The following is a 19,270-nucleotide window of genomic DNA, read 5'->3' on the forward strand; positions in this document are numbered from 1 at the left end:
GTTACAGAAAAGATTTGGGAAGTAAGAAACATCTAAGAGATGTCACTCTTTCTACTATAACAAATCTAAGAGAAGGTGATAAAATTCATCACAGAGAAACACCTGAAGCAGTATGAGATCAACTGGAAAAAAAATTAAAGATATGTGAGGGTTGAAAAAGTTTCCAGAAGAACAGAGAAGAGTTAAGTAAGTTAAAAAAGTTAAAAAGAATTAAGAGTTAAGTAAGTGTTACACTCTTAAAAAATATATATTGAAGGAAGAGCCAGGAAACAACTGATGATATGCTGGGGCAATCATACGCTGGGGCTTCCAGGACGGTGCCAGGGCAAATAATGGATTTGGAAGTACCCATCAGAAAACACTGTGATCAGAGAAATCTGCTCTCCTTTTATGACACAGCAGCAGACCTCGTGGGCAGGAAAGAAGGTAGAGATGCCATATGTCATCCTAGACATATGTGTTCGGAGTAGTTACCGAGAGCTTCATTCTACAAATGGAGATACATATAAAGCAGGGTTCTGCTGCAGTCTGTTTTGAACCGTGTATTATCCAGTATTTTGCCCAAACAGGCTGTGCGTATGCCAAATTCAAACAAAGGACAGCAAGTGGGAAAAATTGACACATGCTTGAGGACAGGATCTGAATTCAAGAAGCTGATGATAAAGTAGAATAAGGATCCAAGAAGAACCAGTATGCAATTCAAAAGAAGTACAAGATTGTACAGGTAGGAAAGGACTAATTTTGCATGTTGTACAACAACATAACCATAACTATCTTGCCTAAGTTTTCTAGACTTCCTCTGCAATCAACAGAGAGATACGTCCGGGGACAGCTCTTCACACATTAAAGTAGATGTCTTACATGGGCCAGACAAATCACTCTCTGTAGAAGCATCCCTCCCTCCCCTCTCATGAATATTTACGCTAGAAGGCAAAACAAATGTCTGCACTTCAGAGCACTTCCATTAGGCAAGATGAACCCCAGCTATAGGTACAAATAATCAGACATATAAAGACAGGGTGGGAATTAAGTGGAGAACAGATAAACATTATACAGTGATATACATGTAGGTACATGAAATAGTCTTTACACTCCTTTCAACAGTAAGTGCATAACAGGTATTGTACAGATACTGCATTTCAGGAAAGAGGTAGATCTGTTGAAAACAGCTTAGCTGATGGCAGTTAAAAAGTCCAGAAAGTTTGAACTAAGAAGGAAAGCTAGAAAAAAATGGGAGTTAATCAGAGGACAGAAGACAAAAGGGAGGAATAAAAAAGGAATAATCTTCTGATACATAAAAGGTAGTTGCTTGAATCAAGAAAATATTCCAATTCTTTGAATTAAAATCAAAAAGTAAAGAGATTAAATTACAGCAAGGTAGATCTAGGTTCAATATTATGAAAAAAACAAAAAAAAACCCCTTTCACCTGATGAGAACAGTTAAATGCCAACCTGATTTTTAGAAATTCTCCAAGTTCCTGTGTAAAAAATTGAGCTTTTTGAGATTTGACCTGTGAGATGGACCAAGCCCATCTATCTTCCAGTAGTGGAAGCAAAGGACTCTTCTTTACCAGTTAACTGTACGTGTATTATGATGTTGACCTTATCAGTAAAGCATGTTGTCAGCTCTTCACAGGAGGTCCATTCCAGCTGATTCCAGCTGTCTATTCCAGCTGATTAACTTGTTCAGTACGTAAAATAAATGTGTTGCTCATTATTTTACACCAAACGTCAATTTCTCACAGAAGCTCTTTCATATAATGAATATCATTAACCACAATACGTATTACTACGTACGTGCAGTATTTGCTTTCTGACTTAAGCTGTTACTTGACAAACCTACTTTCTAATTTATCCCAAGAAAAAGGAGTGGCTTTATTTAAAATGAGGAGCAATTACTTAAATTAATGAAAAAGGATCATCAATATCAGTCTTGACTATTATTCATTGATTATGATGGTTTTGTGAATTCAGGCCTTTAAGATGCCCTCCTATCTCAATCACACAAAGCTTTGTAAGCTTCCTGGAAAAAATCACGGCTGCTGAGGCTGAAGGAGGGTGCATCAGAGCAGTCACAGAATCACAGAATCGTAGGGGTTGGAAGGGACCTCAAGAGATCATCGGGTCCAACCCCCCTGCCAAAGCAGGTTCCCTAGAGCAGGTTGCCCAGGTAGTCACTGGGAAAAAAGGTCAGAAAAGAACTTTGTGGACATGGCTCCCACTGTTCCTTTTCTCTAAGGAAATATCTCCTTCTACTTGAACCAAAATTGATTAAACATACAAAATCATAAACAATTGATTTCTGCCCTTGACAGAAATCTGTAGTTACCTGTTGTTCACTATAAGCATAAAATTGAACAGCATCACTTAACTTCAATTTCCTACCAGGAAATTAACTGCTTGCAACCTTTTGACCCTTCCCACTCTTATCTGTTGGTGTCCAAGGAATTTTCGAGCAATACAGTTTTGAATTTTGAAGTGCAGGTACTCACATGCACTGTTTGCATTAACACATTTTATCTTGACGTAGTAAAGAAGAAACCTTAAGCTCCTCCTTTCCTTCTGTACCACAGTATAATCTCATCTTGACCAAATAGTGTCTAGCAATTACCTTTTCTTAACTGCTTAAGGGACACGAGCTCATTGAACAAATAAGAACACTCAAAGTCAAATCAACTGATTATTCTGTCACATCAGTGAAGCAGGATATATACATTCATAAGCACAGTGAAATACCTGTGCTTGAGTTATGTTCTGCCACATTTGCGTCTCTGTTTCTTGCTGAAGATACTCTTGCAGGCTGCGATTTACTGCCAAGCAGTGGAAAGGTGTCTGACCTGTTACAATACAAAACACATTTTGTAAATACAATTCTACACACTAGTCAGAGCCCAACTAAATAATACTTTCTAGCAAAGACATCAATAGATTTCAGTTTTTCCTCCCCAGTGTACCTCGTGGACAAATATTTCCAGAACACTTCTGCAAGTGCTCACACTGAGTAGAAAAAGAAAATGAATTCAGCAGAAATAATTTGATGAGCAGGTCCATTATAAAGAACAGCATAAAGACAACCTTAGAAGTAATCTTTACACTACGACTACAATGAGCATAAATTCAAAAAGCTAAGGAATCATCTGGCCTAGGGGACTGATAGTGCTGGTTCCAATCTGGCAAAGAACGGCAAACAACAGTGACCAAATCCACTAGCCTTTGGCTATCAGAAATGAGCTGTTTTCAGCTCAGTTTCTAGCAGACAGATATTCACCAGGAAAATGCTGTTACCTACAGCATTATCTTCACACATTTTTCTTAAAATGATGCATTTGAATATTAAAAATGATTCATCCAAGTACTCTGAACTGTTAAATACTGCGCTTACCTACATAATAATCACAGGGAAACAGCAGCTCTTCCACTTTCTGCTAGTACCGAAACGCACACAACCAGAAGACTGGCATACTTCCGAAATATCACTAATACAAGTATCATGCTCCCACTGCTCACAGTAGTTTACCAGTGGCTGCACCGATACTCCTAAAAGCAAATACGTAGAAGAAGCCTACATTTTTGTTGCCCAACTACCCTGATTTTGGGGACAGACAATGCCAATTTCCAACGCTGGAAAACTAGCATCTGAAATACACTGTCTGAACATTTGCTGAACATTCCAAGGCTTCCAAAGTCTTCTGGGATATATTTTGTCACATCTACAAATTCATTCTCCCTGCCAGACATCACCTTTGTTACTACTTCAGAATCCCCATTTCTGTGAATCCTGTAAAACATTAAGCTTATGAGTGACTGAAAAATGAGAACGGTATGTTGTACAGAACGTGTACTTAGAGGTGCTCTAGCTAAAATCTTGCCTGGAAGAACATCACATACAGAATTTTATAGTTTTGACTTTTTAGGTATTCTAGCATTACCATGTGCTATTTTAAAAACTGTGTTTTGGCAGTAATGCATATAGGGAAGTTAAGCATACATAGTTTAGTTCTGAGACTTCACAGCTGTAAAAACCCTCAGATTCTGAATCATTCCAGTCTGCCTCCATCTCAATAATCTTTATGGTTTATATACCCTCTTTTTTTTTTTTAATTTCTGTTTTATATATCCTCCTTTTCCTATCCTATTCACAAAAATAAAACGTATCTTAAGATCAGAGCTACAAGTAGCTTTATCATGGGATCCTAGAGCAGAAAGGGGGAATCTGTACTGCAGACTTTGAGAAGTTTCTCAGACTTTTTTATTTCATTGTAAAATAGTTTATAAAATGGAAACAGTTCATGATTTGCAATAACAAGAAAAACCTACACAGTTTTCCTCTTATTGAAAAACAAAACCAAAACAAAACAAAACAAAGCAACAACAATATTCCTGCTTCAACGTCCAGGCTGCAACAAGCAAACTTTATCCGTCCTCTTAACTCATTCTCCTTCTTACTCGTTTGTTTAGGCTATGGTTCACATAACTTCTATGGCAGGCTGAAGTCTTAATAAAATATTTACTACCACTGCCAGGACTTTACCAACTGCAGTGTGTTACTATGACTGCACCATGCAACTCTTTAAAATTAAAAGCCAGTGCGAACCAGAATAATATAATTAACCAGTTATTGTATAAAGCAATGCATTTTTAGGTAGAAAAGTAATTCGCAGATAAAAATCAAGCTATTAAGCAAAGCAGTCTCATATAAAAAATGAATTACAGATTTCACCCCTGTTAATATTTAACTAACACCAGCAGAGACTGTGTGAGAATTTCAAAGCAGAGTTAACATACAAGTTCCACTCACATTATTCTCTTTCTCTGAGGAACCGTGGATATAGGAGATGTCAAAGACTCCTGGCTGTAAACTCCGCTTTCGCTACAGGAGCCCACACTTGGCGAGGAAGCATGGGAAGGGGAATCCCCAGACAGGTCAAGTTTAAGAGCAGAATCAGGACTTTCAAGATCTGAAATGTTGCTGCTTAGCTTTGCCCTCTTCTTAGCTGCGCTATTTCGTAGAGATCTAAGTGAACTTTGCATCTAAATGGGATTAAAAAAAAAAAAAGCTTTTAATCACTGCATAGGTAAAAAGCTTTTTGAAGCAAAAAAGAAGTGTGGTTCTGAATGTCAATTCAAGTCCATGGTAGTTCACTGCACGTGGCCCTAGCGGGCAATGTGACTGAACATTTAGGTACGTTATGCAGCATTGTAAAGATCCCTTTCATTGTTTTACTTCACAAGATTTAGTATTTTTCAAACATCAGACACCCGAGCAGCAGAGGGAGCTACAGGATGCCTGAGCAGTACCGGGCACAGCGGCAGGGCTCAGCACAGGCTCCCTGCCTACACGAGGGGATCACTGGGCAGCCCATGGGGCTGGGGAACAGCGGTGCGGGACACAGCTCTGCTCACTGCAGATTATTTAACGGACCAGTAAAGGGAAATGCGGGGATGAGTCTCTTTGACAAGGCTCATGGGCCATGTAAGGAAAAGATTTTTGAAGGTATTAAATATCTCACGTATTTACTAAGTCACCACTTGACTGGCACACTCAGAACACTGCCACTGAATACACGTTGGGCACAAATTACTACTAGCGGATTTCCTCTTACAGGGGGACCTTTGGAGCCTAATGCCAAATGCGTCTGTGCTGTATAAAACAGATGCAGGCGGCATCACATCCATCCAGCTTCGCATCAGTTTTTCTCATTTTACACCAGGAAAAAATAACTGAAATCTAAGAGAGCTGGGACATGCTGAGTATCAAAGACAGCGCACTTAACCAAGCCGGGAGGCTGAGGAAACTCCAAGCCCAAAGAACCCTCCAGCAATGAAGTTATTAGTTCTAACAGATAAAAGGATTATTATTTAAAGCTGAGGTGAAATTTAAAATTAAGTCAAGATAATGAGAACAAAAGCTGTACAAAGGCCTGCAGTTCTGTCTCAGTGCTACAATAACTGAAAGCATTACGATATGGCTCTGAGGAAAAGAAGTGAAATGAAGATGCCTGGAACAAAGACAGGACTTGGGCTTCAGTGTTGGTACTTTAAAGTACCGGGGGCTTTAGTTAGTGGCCTTTAGGTGTTGGGCTTTAGTTAGTGTCTGTTGAACACTCAACGGTGTCTCACTGAAGACCTGCTGCACTGATCATAGCGTCAAAAAGTTTAATTCAGAAATGTTTATTATTTTCTGGCACTTATTTTTTTTTATTATTATTTTTAAAAGTTTATAATCTATCAGTTGGAAAAGTGTGTTAAAACACATTTAAACAAACCTCTTCTTGGTCCACTTCCTCGCCATCAAGAGTTAGCTCTGAAAGATCAGCTGCAAGCTTCCTGCCCCCTTCGTTCACCCACACGTCCTCACACTCTTCGTTCTTCCACTTTGTCACACTTAACTCAATCTTATCGGGCAGCGGGCTGGCGAGCCGCGGTATGGGGGGGACGGGTCTGGTCCCATTGAGGCCTCGGCGGGAAGCTGGATGTCTCACCAAGGTGGGCTTCAGCTGCAGAGGGGAGTGTTTCTCCTGCAAATTGTCCCCTGGATAAGACAGAACCAGGCGTCAGTCCTCTGGAGAGACGGCAGGAACACAGCACTGACCAGAATAAACTTCATGCCTCATTTCTTTGTGGTACAGGGAAACCCCTTTGAAAATGAGGTGAGCTACGTTAAAAAACATGCTAATGCACTTAATTGAATTTACTATTATAAATACATTTCAAGAACATTCAGTTTAGCTGAGTGTGTGCAAATTTTTACAACAAGAACACACAAACAGCCTTATGAGTCAGACAACAAGCTTGTCCCCTAACAAGGTGAGAAATGGACGCCTGGGAGTATTTGGACAGGATTTAGGGACATGCAGAGGCTGGACACTAGCTGACATGCTGTCCTGGTTCGTATGTCCACTTTCTTTACCAAGAAATTCTTAGTTTTGGCTTCTACAGCAGCCTGCAGTCATCAGTTCCACAATAAGCATTAAAAAAGTACTTTCTTTTATTTAAAACCTGATGTCACTGAACCCCCTTCACGTATGCATGTATACTTGTATTCACGTGTATGAATATGTACACACATACACACACGAAAATAAATTTCTCACACAAACTAAATACTGATTCCTTGTCCAACTTATTTTTATACCATTCAAATTTGAAAAACTGTCAACATTGCTCTAATCAGCTAAATTATTTAAGTACTTGTGACTAAATAAGCTTAAAACTATTTCAGGTTAACTGATGTGTACATGAGGTCTTCAAAGACGGAAGAAATCAGACCATAAACAGCATCCTGTGCCATCAACTGTCAGTGTAAACTGGGATGAAATCAGCATAGACTCCACTAGCTGGAGATGTAGCTGTTTGTAACCAGAATTTAAAGAGCTATTCTGAGTACCAGAAATTTGACACATCAGTTCCCAAATGCAAATAAAGAGGTAAAAAGGCAAAATGCAGTGAGCAATATTTTCTTTTACACGTGTTATTCTGAGCATTAAAAGTAGCAGGCCTTCCTGTATGGGTTTCCCTTAAAAGTGCTACATTTTGGGATCTGTTTTTCTTTTAGTTTGATGGTAAACTTTTCACTGATGATGTCAGTGAACAGGAATACTCCTGGTTTCCTAATAGGGAAAGCAGAGCTGCTGCATATTTTTTATCCCACATATTTAAAAGGCAAAAGGAATGAAACATTTCAGTACTTCAAACTACCAATATGCAAAGACGCTGCTTTTAAAAAGAAGCCTCCAGTGATATGACTAGACTAGAGCAGGTATAAAAGCCACACACTTCTAATTACAATTGGGGCGTTGCATGAGTCCCAATTTACCTGGCACTGCAGGCTTTCTGACTACTGCTTGAAGTCACTCAACATGCAAACCTGCAATCGATTCTCAGTATATTGACAACATTCCTACCTGTATTGTCTCCGGACTTTTGACTACGAAGGTGCTTCTGAGAACTAGGCTTCGGCAGTCCTTCAAAGCTTTTAAGAGGCCAGGAGTTTGAGAAGTTCATGGTATTATCTTGTGACTTTTTCGGAGAGTCAGCTGGCGGGGAGACGTGCTTGGGGCTGGTCCTGGGTGATGACAGAGGGTAGGACGGCAGAATGAAGGCCCCCTGGCTCGCATTAGGACCTTGGAAGGACAACGTATGTTCTGCTTGATTGCAAAAACTTCTCTGGGTCTTGCTGGAAAAATTTAGGCTGGCACAGACTGAGCAAAGAAAAAGAGAATGGTATTTGAGGTAATTACCCTCTTTGACAGATGTTACAATAATAATTTATAATGAAATAATACACTCTCTGCACAATCAAACTTGAAAGTCAGCATTTTACCCAAGCAGTCATGTAAAAATCAGCTAACTTCATGCTGCAGATTGCATCCTCCCTCAAAATATCAATTTCCTTTTTTGTGCATTTGATCAACCAAGTTTGAACCTAAGCTGTTTTGCAGACATGTTTTAAGAATTGTATTTTTAAAAAAGAATCATTCAAGTAGATAGAACACAGCTCTGCTGCTTGCTGCTCTGTATTCCACGTCTGCATTGCATAACATTTACAAACACAACTTTCAAAATTCAGCGATACATGAGCACAAATAAACACAAATGTTATAAATGTTACTTCCTTTAAAATAAAACCCCAAAATTACATTTCCTAGAAAACGGTAGATCAAAAATGGAAAGATGAAGATAGATTTAGAACAAGACTGTTCTAATTCTTTTCCATGAAATGCAAATACTGACCTCAAAAATATCAGGAAGAGAACTGTTCCCCACATACACTCACGCTTTTACCCATGGCAAGTGAGTAAGAGAACAAGTTTTAACAATGTTCCTGACAGCTTCTGGAAAGCTCACTTTAAGCTGGACGATTCCAGCAACCTCGCCAAGAGTACAGCCCCACAAACAACTCCATTGGCACAAGAATGGGGAAGCACAGCCCGAGAGCGAGAACAAGTGACGGTGAGGTTGGTTTGGGGAACCTATTAATGATCTGCACCACTCCAAAGAAGACCATTCAGTTACGCCTTTAGTTATTGCTACAGCACAAACATGTCAGTTACAATCAGATAGCTCCAAGGTCTCTGTCTTCTGTGCCTGCTGCTTTCCCAGGCTGCAGCATCCCAGCACTCCCTGGCTGTCCCAGGGCAGTGACACCGAGAAAACCAAGTCCGGTGTGGGTGGTGCTGCTGGAGAAAGGCTCAGGTAACAAGAATTGCTGGCACAGAATCTGTTTGCAGAGAGTAAATCAGCAAGTATGGTCAAAGTACTTGACAGCCTTCTGAAGACCGAGGGGAAGAGAACAGAAGATCGGCCTTGTAGTTAGAGGCAAGCAGCGTACAGAAATTTTCTCCTGTCTTTCCATTAGCAGAACACAGTATGCAGAGCCCATAAGTGGTGAGAAGCACACTCAGCGAATGAAGTTCCTGCACATCTTGCAAGAAGGCTGTCAGCCTGTCACTCGTCCAACAGCCGGAGCCAGCTGGACCCCTCCGAGCAGCTTTGTCCACAATTTGGTACCTCTGCCATCCATTCCTCTGGACAGGGAGTTTATTCCTTCACTAAACACTCACCTGGTCATTTTACTGTTATTACAACTTAGGAACAGCCAATTTTCTGCATGCTGCAGGTCCTGACTTACCCCAGCCTACACCTGCAGGGTTAAGGCACACTTTTGAAACTAGCAGCAAAAATCGCCTGACGTGGCGGTGCCCTGGAAACCTGCCTAGTAAAAACTGTACAGAGACCGCCAGCCAGGTGTCAGCTACTTGTGGGCTTCAGGGGCAAGCAGAGCAATGACAATGAGAACCAAACGCTCTGCGTGTACCAACATGGTGTCCCTGCTGCACCCAGCGGAACTAAGCCGACTGTGCTCATTCCTACCAAGACACTTCCAGCCACCAACCTCTGCTGCCCTGCATGCCTTACGGAGGACCGAAAGAGGAACACTGACTCGTGTCAGAGGGGCCAGGCTCAGACCTGGCCTTTGTTGTTCAGCAGGCTGGACTGATCTGATCTATGCTATTAGCAGAACTTAAAAAAAAAAAAAAAAAAAAACCATAAATTTTCCGAAAAAGTTCAGTTTCTGTTACAGTACCACATTTTATATAGCACTGTGACACAGTCAGATATCAAAGGGTTGCAAATAACCACAAATGAAAACCACTAAACAGGAGTAAGGCACAAATGTGTTTGCATAGGGACAGTACAACATTTTGATACCCGTTTTTATTTAAGGCAGCACAGAAGAGACATTTCCAAAGTGACATGCACTGACTTATGATACAGTTAAAATCCATATACCTTTGTCTTGCTGACAGTTATTTAATCCTAAAAACTGTAAATCAGAGTCCACACTACCACTCTTCCCATGTGTCTGTGTGCATCCAAGTGTTCCACATTTCCCTGAAATATGCGGCTGATGAGAGCCCATAGCACCTTTCAAAAGAAAAACACAAATAACTAGATAAATACTTTACATACAGTGTTTAACAAAACATATACAACAATATGTAACAGGGAAGGAAGACACTGTCTAACTTGCAGTGTAAAACCTAACTAGTCACTAAGTTCTGAATTGAGAAGTTTCTAAGCTACCCCATAACACTGCTCGTAGGCACAAACGAGAAAAATGGCTGGCTGTTCTGCAGGGCACTCTTCCAACTCCGAGAGCTGGAGGGGCTCACAAACAAACAAAAAACACAGAACAATCACCTCTTTAAATATATGACAATAGAAGGAGGGCAACACCTTAAACCCCCAAAATACAGTGAATTTCTTTAGTGTGATATCACCCCTTGCATAACAAGTGAGTGAACTTTGCATTCCACACGTCAGTGCTCCTCAGACAACGCTGGGCACATAACCTCCTGCCAAGGGAAGAGAATAGATCAGGTCTGGTCTTGCCCAGTCTCTTCATATGCCTTTCGGCTATCAAAATACAAATCACTGCTACGCATGAATTAAGTGTAGCACTACACCTACAGTCTTCTACAGAGCTGTCTTTCAATACCATGACATTTCACATCCTTTAAAACAATCTTCAAAGCTCACTCTTCAGACAGCTTTCTACTGTAGCTGTTTACACAATCGAAAAAACAAAACAACAAAAAAGTAAATCTATGTTAGATATGAATGGTTCAGGTCTTCTGAAGAGCCTACCACACGTAAGTATGACCTTCCTAACATGTTGTCTGGTTTAGGGTTTGGTGTTTAATAACCTGCAGTCACTGTCAACTGATTCTTGAGAAGTGCTATTCTAGCCAACAGTGTATTCTTGCTGAAAAGTCAGTAAAATTCTCTGTCTCTTTGTGATTTCTTCTTTATCTATGATTCAAATTGTATTTTACAGCGTGAAAAAAAAATGGCTGAATTACTTTGTTGCTGATCTACATGACACTTCTTTTTCCTAATTTTGCAAGAGCAGCGCGAAGCTCTGCATTTCAGGGATATCCTGAGCCCTCTTGTTCAGCTCGTCTGGTCACAAAACCACGCTATTGCTGTCTGATCTCACTGTGAAATAACACAGCGCTACCTGCAAAAGAGGCTGGCCCATAAACTCGACTGGAGCCATCTAATCCAGAGCAGATCTGTGTGCACAGCACGGCTGCTTGCAGGTGCAGCGCGCTTCAGGAGCACGAGTGGGACTTCTGCAGCGTGCTGCAGCTGGAGGCAGAGCCCTGCGCCTGTTACTCAAATCTTCAGAGTAAATGAAAATAAATAACAAACCCAATAATCAGCAGATGATTAACCATATCATGAAGCTATAAATTTATGCTCAGGTTCTTATAAATCCGTTTCATAAATGGCAGATCAAACATGCATCTCTGTCAATACTTACCAGCACAAACGGAAGAATGCTCAGAGTTAAAATCTATACTATTCTGAAACAAATTCCTCGGCGGCCTTTTTCTACTAAAAAATAACTCCTCACTGACTGGCATTCCTTGAGAGGGCCTTAACTTTGGAGAATGAAGAAAGTCATTGGATGGAGAGAACTGCGGGAGAAAGGAAAATAAAGAAACAAAGGTGCGTGTGAACAGGACGCTTGGCTCTTTGCTTTACGAACAGAACTGCTCCCACCACCCCTGGAGCAGAGCCCCCCGCTCGCTCCTGCTGGGCTGGGGGCTGTGGCCCCAGAAGGGGCCGAAATGAGAGCCCCCGGGCAGAAGGGGCCAAAATGAGAGCCCCCGGGCAGAAGGCGCCTCGGGTGCCAGCGCGGCCCTGCCGCCCGGCCCTGCTGCCCGGCACGCGCTGCTGAGGGGCGCAGGCCGCGTGCCGAAGGCCACCCCGATCCCCTGCGCCCAGCTCGGGCGGCCCGCGGCCCTGGTGCTCAGGCCGGGCACCCCGAGGCTAAACGCACGGCTTCAGAGCCTCAGCTGCTGGTTATGTGCGGCTTGAGGCCCCGTTTCCGAGGCAAAGCAGGTCAGTGACAGACGTAGCCCAGATGGCAAAAGACTGTCTGTGCTACATCCACATGTACTGCACTGCACCTGAATACTGCAAGCTGTGAACCTGGTGGAAGCGTCCATCCAGACCTGCTGGTTAGGATTTACAAAAATAAGTCTATACCAAAAATGTACGCTACGCACACAGAGACAGTGACAGCAAAATAAAACGGAAAAAAAAGAGTGAGAAACAATCACGTAAATCCAAAACGTTACCTAAGTTTAAAAAAAAAAAAGTGTCCAATTCTGTCTTCACACATTAAACAGTCCCACCTAACCCTTTATTAAAAGATAAAAAAAAAATGAGATACAAAGCCTCTCACTGTCATGAAAGCAAACGCAAAGCTTTGCTGCAGCATGGCCAAGTCAACAGCTCAAAACTTCAGGTCACACGCGCACAAAGACTGGCAGAATTGTTTATAAAACTTAGAAGTCAGCCTTGACCCCATGGCTCAGCAACACAAACTACCAAGGGTTCCTCTGTCAACACAAGGCAGTTAAGTTTTAAATGCAAAACATTTGGATGAACATTTGATTTTCCCAGCTACCCAATACTTTAAGTGTTTGAAAGCCTTTAGTCAGTTTCCAGTTGTCACTCTAATACAGGTTGACACTTCACATTCAAGAAAAAAAAAGGTAAATAGAGAGTTAACAAAATAAATATTAACATTTTGATTTACATTAAGCTATGTAACTTTTTAAATAGGCAATGTCTGTCTGAGTTGTGAGGAAAGCATGCTTCAGGTTCAGTCTGAAGGCTGCATTTCGTAGTATCAGCACCTTGCAATCAGAACCAATTATAGTTAAAGGAAAACTCTGAATAATACACTTAGGAAAGAAAAGATCAAGCTTTGGAGGTTTCTTGTTCTCTGATTTAATTATTAAAATCGGTAATCAAAATCATTTCCAGGCTATATTAACTCCGTTCTCCCCTTTTGCAGCCAAGGCTCCACACAGAGGTCAGGCCAGAAATCTGAACCAAAATGGAAGTGTTTATTCAGGACCAGACAGAACAGCGTCACGGCAAGCCTAAAAGCCCCACTCAATATTCCCTCGGTGTGAACAGAGACGTTACAGTCTAACGTACACGTAGTACATTCACTTAAAAAAAAAAAAGAAGTGCTCTTTTTAGATTTTACTGAAGGTCTCAGTTCACCCTAAAGATGGTTTCTGAAACCGGGGACTCAACGCAAGCTCTCGCCCTATGAAACTGTGACTGCCGACGAGCCCCTAAGTCCTCGCTCCGCAGCCTGGCCCCGCCACCTGCCCGCGCTGCAGTGTCCCATGAACCTGCCCTGTGGAAGGGCTCCTGACAGGGCCAGCAGGGCCGCCAGCACCCCGCGGGGCCGCCCGCACCCCATGGGGCCACCCACACCCCACAGGGCCGCCAGCACCCCGCGGGGCCCCCTGCACCCCATGGGGCCACCCACACCCCACAGGGCCGCCAGCACCCCGTGGGGCCGCCCGCACCCCATGCGGCCACCCACACCCCACAGGGCCGGCAGCACCCCGCGGGGCCGCCCACACCCCATGGGGCCACCCACACCCCACAGGGCCGCCCGCACCCCGCGGGGCCCTGTCAGGCCCATCGGAGGGCCCGTCAGCTGCGAGCGCTGCAGGCACGCTGGGGGACCCCGGGGAGCTGACCGGGTCACCGCATCCCGAGAGTTAAATGGCTTAGTCAGCTCAACAGCAGCTAGGCGTTCGAATTTCATCTCTGATGGGATTTAATCTGATAATGTGTTTAATATTTCCATGCGGTTTCACAAAAGCATGACAAAGTAAAACAGGGCCAGGTGTAACACTTGAAGGACAGGGTGATGACATGAGTAGCATGGCTGTGAGCGTGCTCTAACTGTTTTTACGTAATTACAGCACTTACTTTGTCACACAATATCCTAAGAATAGAATTTTTATGGTGATGGAACGTGGACAAAAGTCTCTGAATTTCAACAAAATCACATAAAAGCCAGAAGAAATCAAATCTCCATCCCCTACCGATGAGACTCCTCTGGAAAACACAGCCTCCACAACTCCAACTTTTAGGTTACTTATTTCTAATTCTGCTCCCTCTCGTAGTGCCTCCTCCCTTAAAAACGGAAGAAATAACTCAGACGTGGTACCTGTTAGCAGTAAATAAATAAGCAAAGCAGTGATTTGGCTGTATTTCCAGTCTGCTCTTTAAAAACCCGACCGGCTCACAAAGGCCCAGCTGTTCATCTCCGCGCCGGCTGCCAAGGCGCACGGCCGCAGGGACACCGCCCTCCAGCTCACACCGCATCGCTGTTCCTGGGGGATCTTTGTGGTTAGCAAACACGGCAAAAATCCGGTCTTGGTGACAAAATGGCATGCCCTGACCTACTGGTACGCGCTGCCCTGCGTGTGCTCCAGGGCCATCGGCACAGCGACTCGGGGTCTCTGGTCTGGCACGTGTTAGGCAACCCCACCAAAATGCTCAGAAGCTCAAAACTTTTTATACACCTTCCTCCCTCAAAGACAGTGCTTACGCAGGACCGTGCTTTTTAATTGGGTTTCTGAGATCAGACTCTGACGTGAAATGCTCAGTGAACTAAAAGCTCAGTTTAAAGCTTGCAGTGAGGGAAGGCTTCAGCAGCCGAGACACAAAAACTGATCGGTCTGGACCCCGCTTTCAATGGGAGAGCGCAGCCAGAACGCAGCCGGTGGGACGTGCCTTAGTGAGACCAGAGCCCGAAACGTGAAGCTTCGGAGAGGACAAGAAAGAAGTTCTGACAGCTGGACGTACGCTGAGGACAATCACAGCGAGAGGAACGGTAACACTCGACGCTGCGCTGTCCTTTTGTCAGCTGGGTCTGCTGAAGGGCACCAGTTCTACTTTGACAGCGAGACACAGCGGCCACGTGGGCTAAGTGATTTGCTTCAGGTTAGCACAAGTCGGGACAAAAGAGGAGACGAACTCAGAATCACTTTGGTCGGGAAGGATTTAATTTCCACTCGGACCACCGCTGTCGGAAAATATTTGAACCCGCCCAGCAGAAGGCCCAGCACTGCCAAGCGGCCGGTCCCCCGGCCCCCTGCCTGTTGAGCAGCTGTACGGGGCGAGACGAAAGGCCCACCTGGTCGGATACCAGCAGCCACCAACAACACACACCCAGGCATGCGTTAACATTAGCACGAACATACAGCAGCGCTTCCCCAAAACACTCTCCCAGCCTCCAGAAAAATCACGGCTCATCTCCCAGAGACTGACACCTCAGACAAAATTCCACATGTACAGCCAAACTGTGAAGCTACACGAAAAGAGCTCACGGACGGTTTATACCAAGGCTTAAAACTTCAGCAAAATGTTCAAATGCTGTTGCTGCTCCACCCAAGGGCACTGCTGTCAGCTGCGGGTGCAGTGACCCACAGCAGATATTTTTTAGGTATCTTAGATATTATTTAGATATATTATTTGGATAGCAGATACAGGGAAAAACTGCAAGGCAGCTTTTACCCTGCAGTAATTCCGTATTACATGCAGCACACTCAGTCTGCAGGGCAAACAGGGGAACACGCACCTACCAGACACCGCTGAGGAACTCCCAGCGCAGCGTTAGCTTATCTGGGGCAACTAGTTTTAGTTCCTGCTGTCAGCAGGGCAGTAGCATTTAGTCTTTTAAATAGCACTTTCGTACCTAAAACTGTCAAGAGTGTTTCTGTTCTGATAATGTGCTTAAACTGGGATTATAAAAGATTAGAGTTCAAAAGGGAATAGAGGGATTGCCAACGCCATCCTGACCTCATGTGTGTGACCTCTCAGGAACGGCATGACAAGCTGGGAAACCATTTGCGAATGTAACATGTTTGGTTACAGCAGGTTAATTTCAATTTCTGAAAGCCAGCACCCAGAAGACCAGTAAGTAGATCATGCTGAGCCCTACAGAAAACAACCTAAACATTTCCTTCAGAATGGGATCTGGTTTGCTTCAGACTGGAACTGTTTACATCTTCCGAAGACCAAGGAATTGGAGCAGACATAATACATCAGTGTCTCCAGAAAGAGAATATTCACTTTGACAGATCCAGAGAACTTTAACCACTGAATGTACAGATAACATTCCTCATCCCAAGCCTGGCTCTGCCTGCTCACAATTAGAAATGAACAGGACCCTTCTGAAGTACACAGGAAATAATTCACGGGGCTAAGCTCTTTACTACCACCCTGTTTTGCCAACTATTTCCCATCTCTAGCAAGCAAAGGGCTCCAGTGGTGCTGTTACAGGGCTCCTGTAGGTATACGCTTCAGAATCTAAACTTAGAGGTGCTAAAAACAAAAACAAAACAGATACAACTTTATTGATTTAGCTAGGAACCAGAGAAGCTTCAGCCTGCTGCGTGAGCTGCGTGGTGCCAGCAATTACGTCTGCCCAATGTAAGGACTAGGAGGTCAGGGGCCTCCTAAAATTTGGGTTTAGAAGCGGGCAGAGTTGAAGGGCCCAGTCTGGCCCGCAGCTGCGACAGATGTGTGCAGCTGCCAAGAATGAGAAACAGAAACACGGGTAATTATGCTTCATTTGATGAACTTGGGTTTTGCTCTCAGAAAGAAAGGAAAACGAAAAGCTGAGGTTGTAGGAGCAGCTACTAGGCTGTAAGCCTTACGTTCCACCACATAGAGCGCCACGGCGTGAAGTCAGGCTGTGCAGCCACAGCACACCAGCTGTCAAGTAACAAGACTCACAGATAAAACAGGCTGGTATAAATGTTTTATTTAATGCCCTTTTTCACAGCGCTGTGGCGTGTCCCCCAGCAGTGCCACATCCTGTAAGTGCACCCCACGGCCAGGCACTGCCGGGCGATGTTACCAGTGCGGCACAGCTCCCGGCACAGCTCCCGGCACAGCTCTGTGCCTGCCGGAGTCGCAGCGAGGCAGCCGCACCACCCTGGGTGACCACCCAGCCTCTTCCCTCGGGCCTTTGGTGGCACTCTGTGGCTCCCAAAGGGACAGCCGGAGGGGCTGCCTTCCCCAGGAAGGCCCTGCGGCATTCAGCTATCACATTTTGCTGTGCTGTTCCGTCACAGGCCGGGAGAAGGCTCACCTCCTGGCGCAGAACCAGGGCATTCCCTGAGGCTGAGGTGCCGGCAGCTGAAGCGTCTGCGGCTCCCGAGCTGCTCGCTAGCGGGCCTGTAAGGCTGCACACAACTGCAGTCTCGTGCAAACTCAGCAAACTGAGAGGAGCCCTGCTCTTGCACCTCTGGCACTGAACTAATCCCACTAGCTCGCGGTACCTGCGGCTGGCGATCCCGACAGGCGGCCGCGTGTTCCTGCGCTCACACCTCGGCTCAGCACGGTGCAGACACGTGCAGGAGAGCTGCAAGCCCTACGGGGTTGTGTGGGCAGCAGACCGCAGTCAGATCGTCCGTGTGAATCCTGCCAGCATCGCTGACACCCCCAAGTTCGCAGTGGGTATGAAACAAACACACTTCCAGAGCACTTCCGAGGTTACAGGGAAGCGTTTCATCCACAAACCCATTTAACATCACCCACAGAAGCCGCACTCAGACACAGCCTCAGAGGCAACGTGCTTTATCTACCTTACAGTTTCAGTACACATTAACCTACACATTTAACTCCCTATCTTATCTGATCAGCAAAGTCTAGACGCGGCCTTGGACAATCGCTGCGTCACCTGACTTTAAAAATACAAGTAGAAAAACAGCTTTAAAGATTAAGCTAATTTCATGCATTCTTTCAGCCATGGAACGACTCTGAAAGTTAATTTTTAAACAAATTCATCTCAAAGGAATGTCTGAATTAATAATTAAATTTTTTTTTTACATTTACTTGAACAAGTCAAGTACGCACATTTTATGCATGACATACCCTACTAAAAGCAGGCAGTAATGAAGAGACATGGGGCTGCCTTTCTATCTCTTTGCTTGTTAAATGCCCTGGGGTAAAGAACTTTATTTATACAGCTTTTGCAATCTCTTTCAGTTAACAAGAAAAACCTTCAAGTACAGGAAACACTGTCCAAGTTCGCTAGTCCCAGTGTGTCTTAAGTGAAAACACAGCTCACCTATTTGTAACGGAGAGAGACATACCATGGGATAAACATCATTTTGTGGCACGGGCGTAAATAAACAAGCACCGTCAAGAAGCCAGCAAATACTGTAGGAAAATACCAGCAAGCCAGATCGGATGACGATCCCCTGCCCTGGAGAGTTTCACAATCTGTTCAGACAGATTAACAGCAGGGTAAGATTGGTAAATGATCGGGATGTGAAGACAGGGAAACAAAGCTGTCAGCCTGCAGCGATCAGAGAAGTATCGCAGTACTCAAACCACTGCGCTGCTTAAGCTTCCGTTGCAGTAAATGGAAATTTAGCCATTGGGACTCAATAAAGTTTTGAAAACAGTTCATGTCGTCTTAAGTTAAGTCCTTGGCCACAAAGATAGCCCTCCAGATTCTACTCATTGCACCTTCTCCATTGACAATGGGGCTGCTTAAGCAATTACGGTGTAGGTAACTACAACGGATCCCCACTCTGTTTTTCCCCCTTACGCAGGACGAAGACCAGCATGTGGTTAACCTTCGAACAAAAAGCCTCCCTCTCAGAACTCGTCTGCAAACAAGGCCGTTCGCTGTCTCCGCGCAGAGGGCGAAGATGCGGCAGCTACGTCAGATCACGTCTGTCCCTTTCACAGGCACACCGTTACAGCCAGACCTTCTCTGCACAGGTGCCAGGGTACGAGGGAATCCTAGAACTTGACGATCTGCGCGCCACCAGTACTTCTGAGGGGCAGGCAGGTGCCGCCAGCACCACTCAAACAACTGCTACTGGAGAGAGCTGCGTGACGGTTAAGGCAGCCT

The 19,270-nt window shown here is 44.3% G+C and overlaps 1 protein-coding gene across 2 annotated transcripts in view; it reads right to left on the reverse strand.

Annotated features, from left to right (window-relative positions):
• Positions 1-19,270, reverse strand: part of TOGARAM1 (TOG array regulator of axonemal microtubules 1) — a 43,581-nt gene that overhangs the window by 19,954 nt on the left and 4,357 nt on the right. For both annotated transcript variants that reach the window (XM_083839875.1, XM_083839876.1), the window contains exons 2-7: positions 11,831-11,987; positions 10,294-10,428; positions 7,905-8,201; positions 6,267-6,532; positions 4,799-5,031; positions 2,737-2,837 (exon numbers count right to left, since the gene is read on the reverse strand). In XM_083839875.1, coding sequence (XP_083696001.1) covers positions 2,737-2,837; positions 4,799-5,031; positions 6,267-6,532; positions 7,905-8,201; positions 10,294-10,428; positions 11,831-11,987 — 1,189 coding nt within the window. The remainder of the gene's footprint in view (positions 1-2,736; positions 2,838-4,798; positions 5,032-6,266; positions 6,533-7,904; positions 8,202-10,293; positions 10,429-11,830; positions 11,988-19,270) is intronic.

Source organism: Anser anser (genome assembly GCF_964211835.1).
Source record: "Anser anser genome assembly, chromosome: 5".
Lineage (NCBI taxonomy): Eukaryota > Metazoa > Chordata > Aves > Anseriformes > Anatidae > Anser > Anser anser.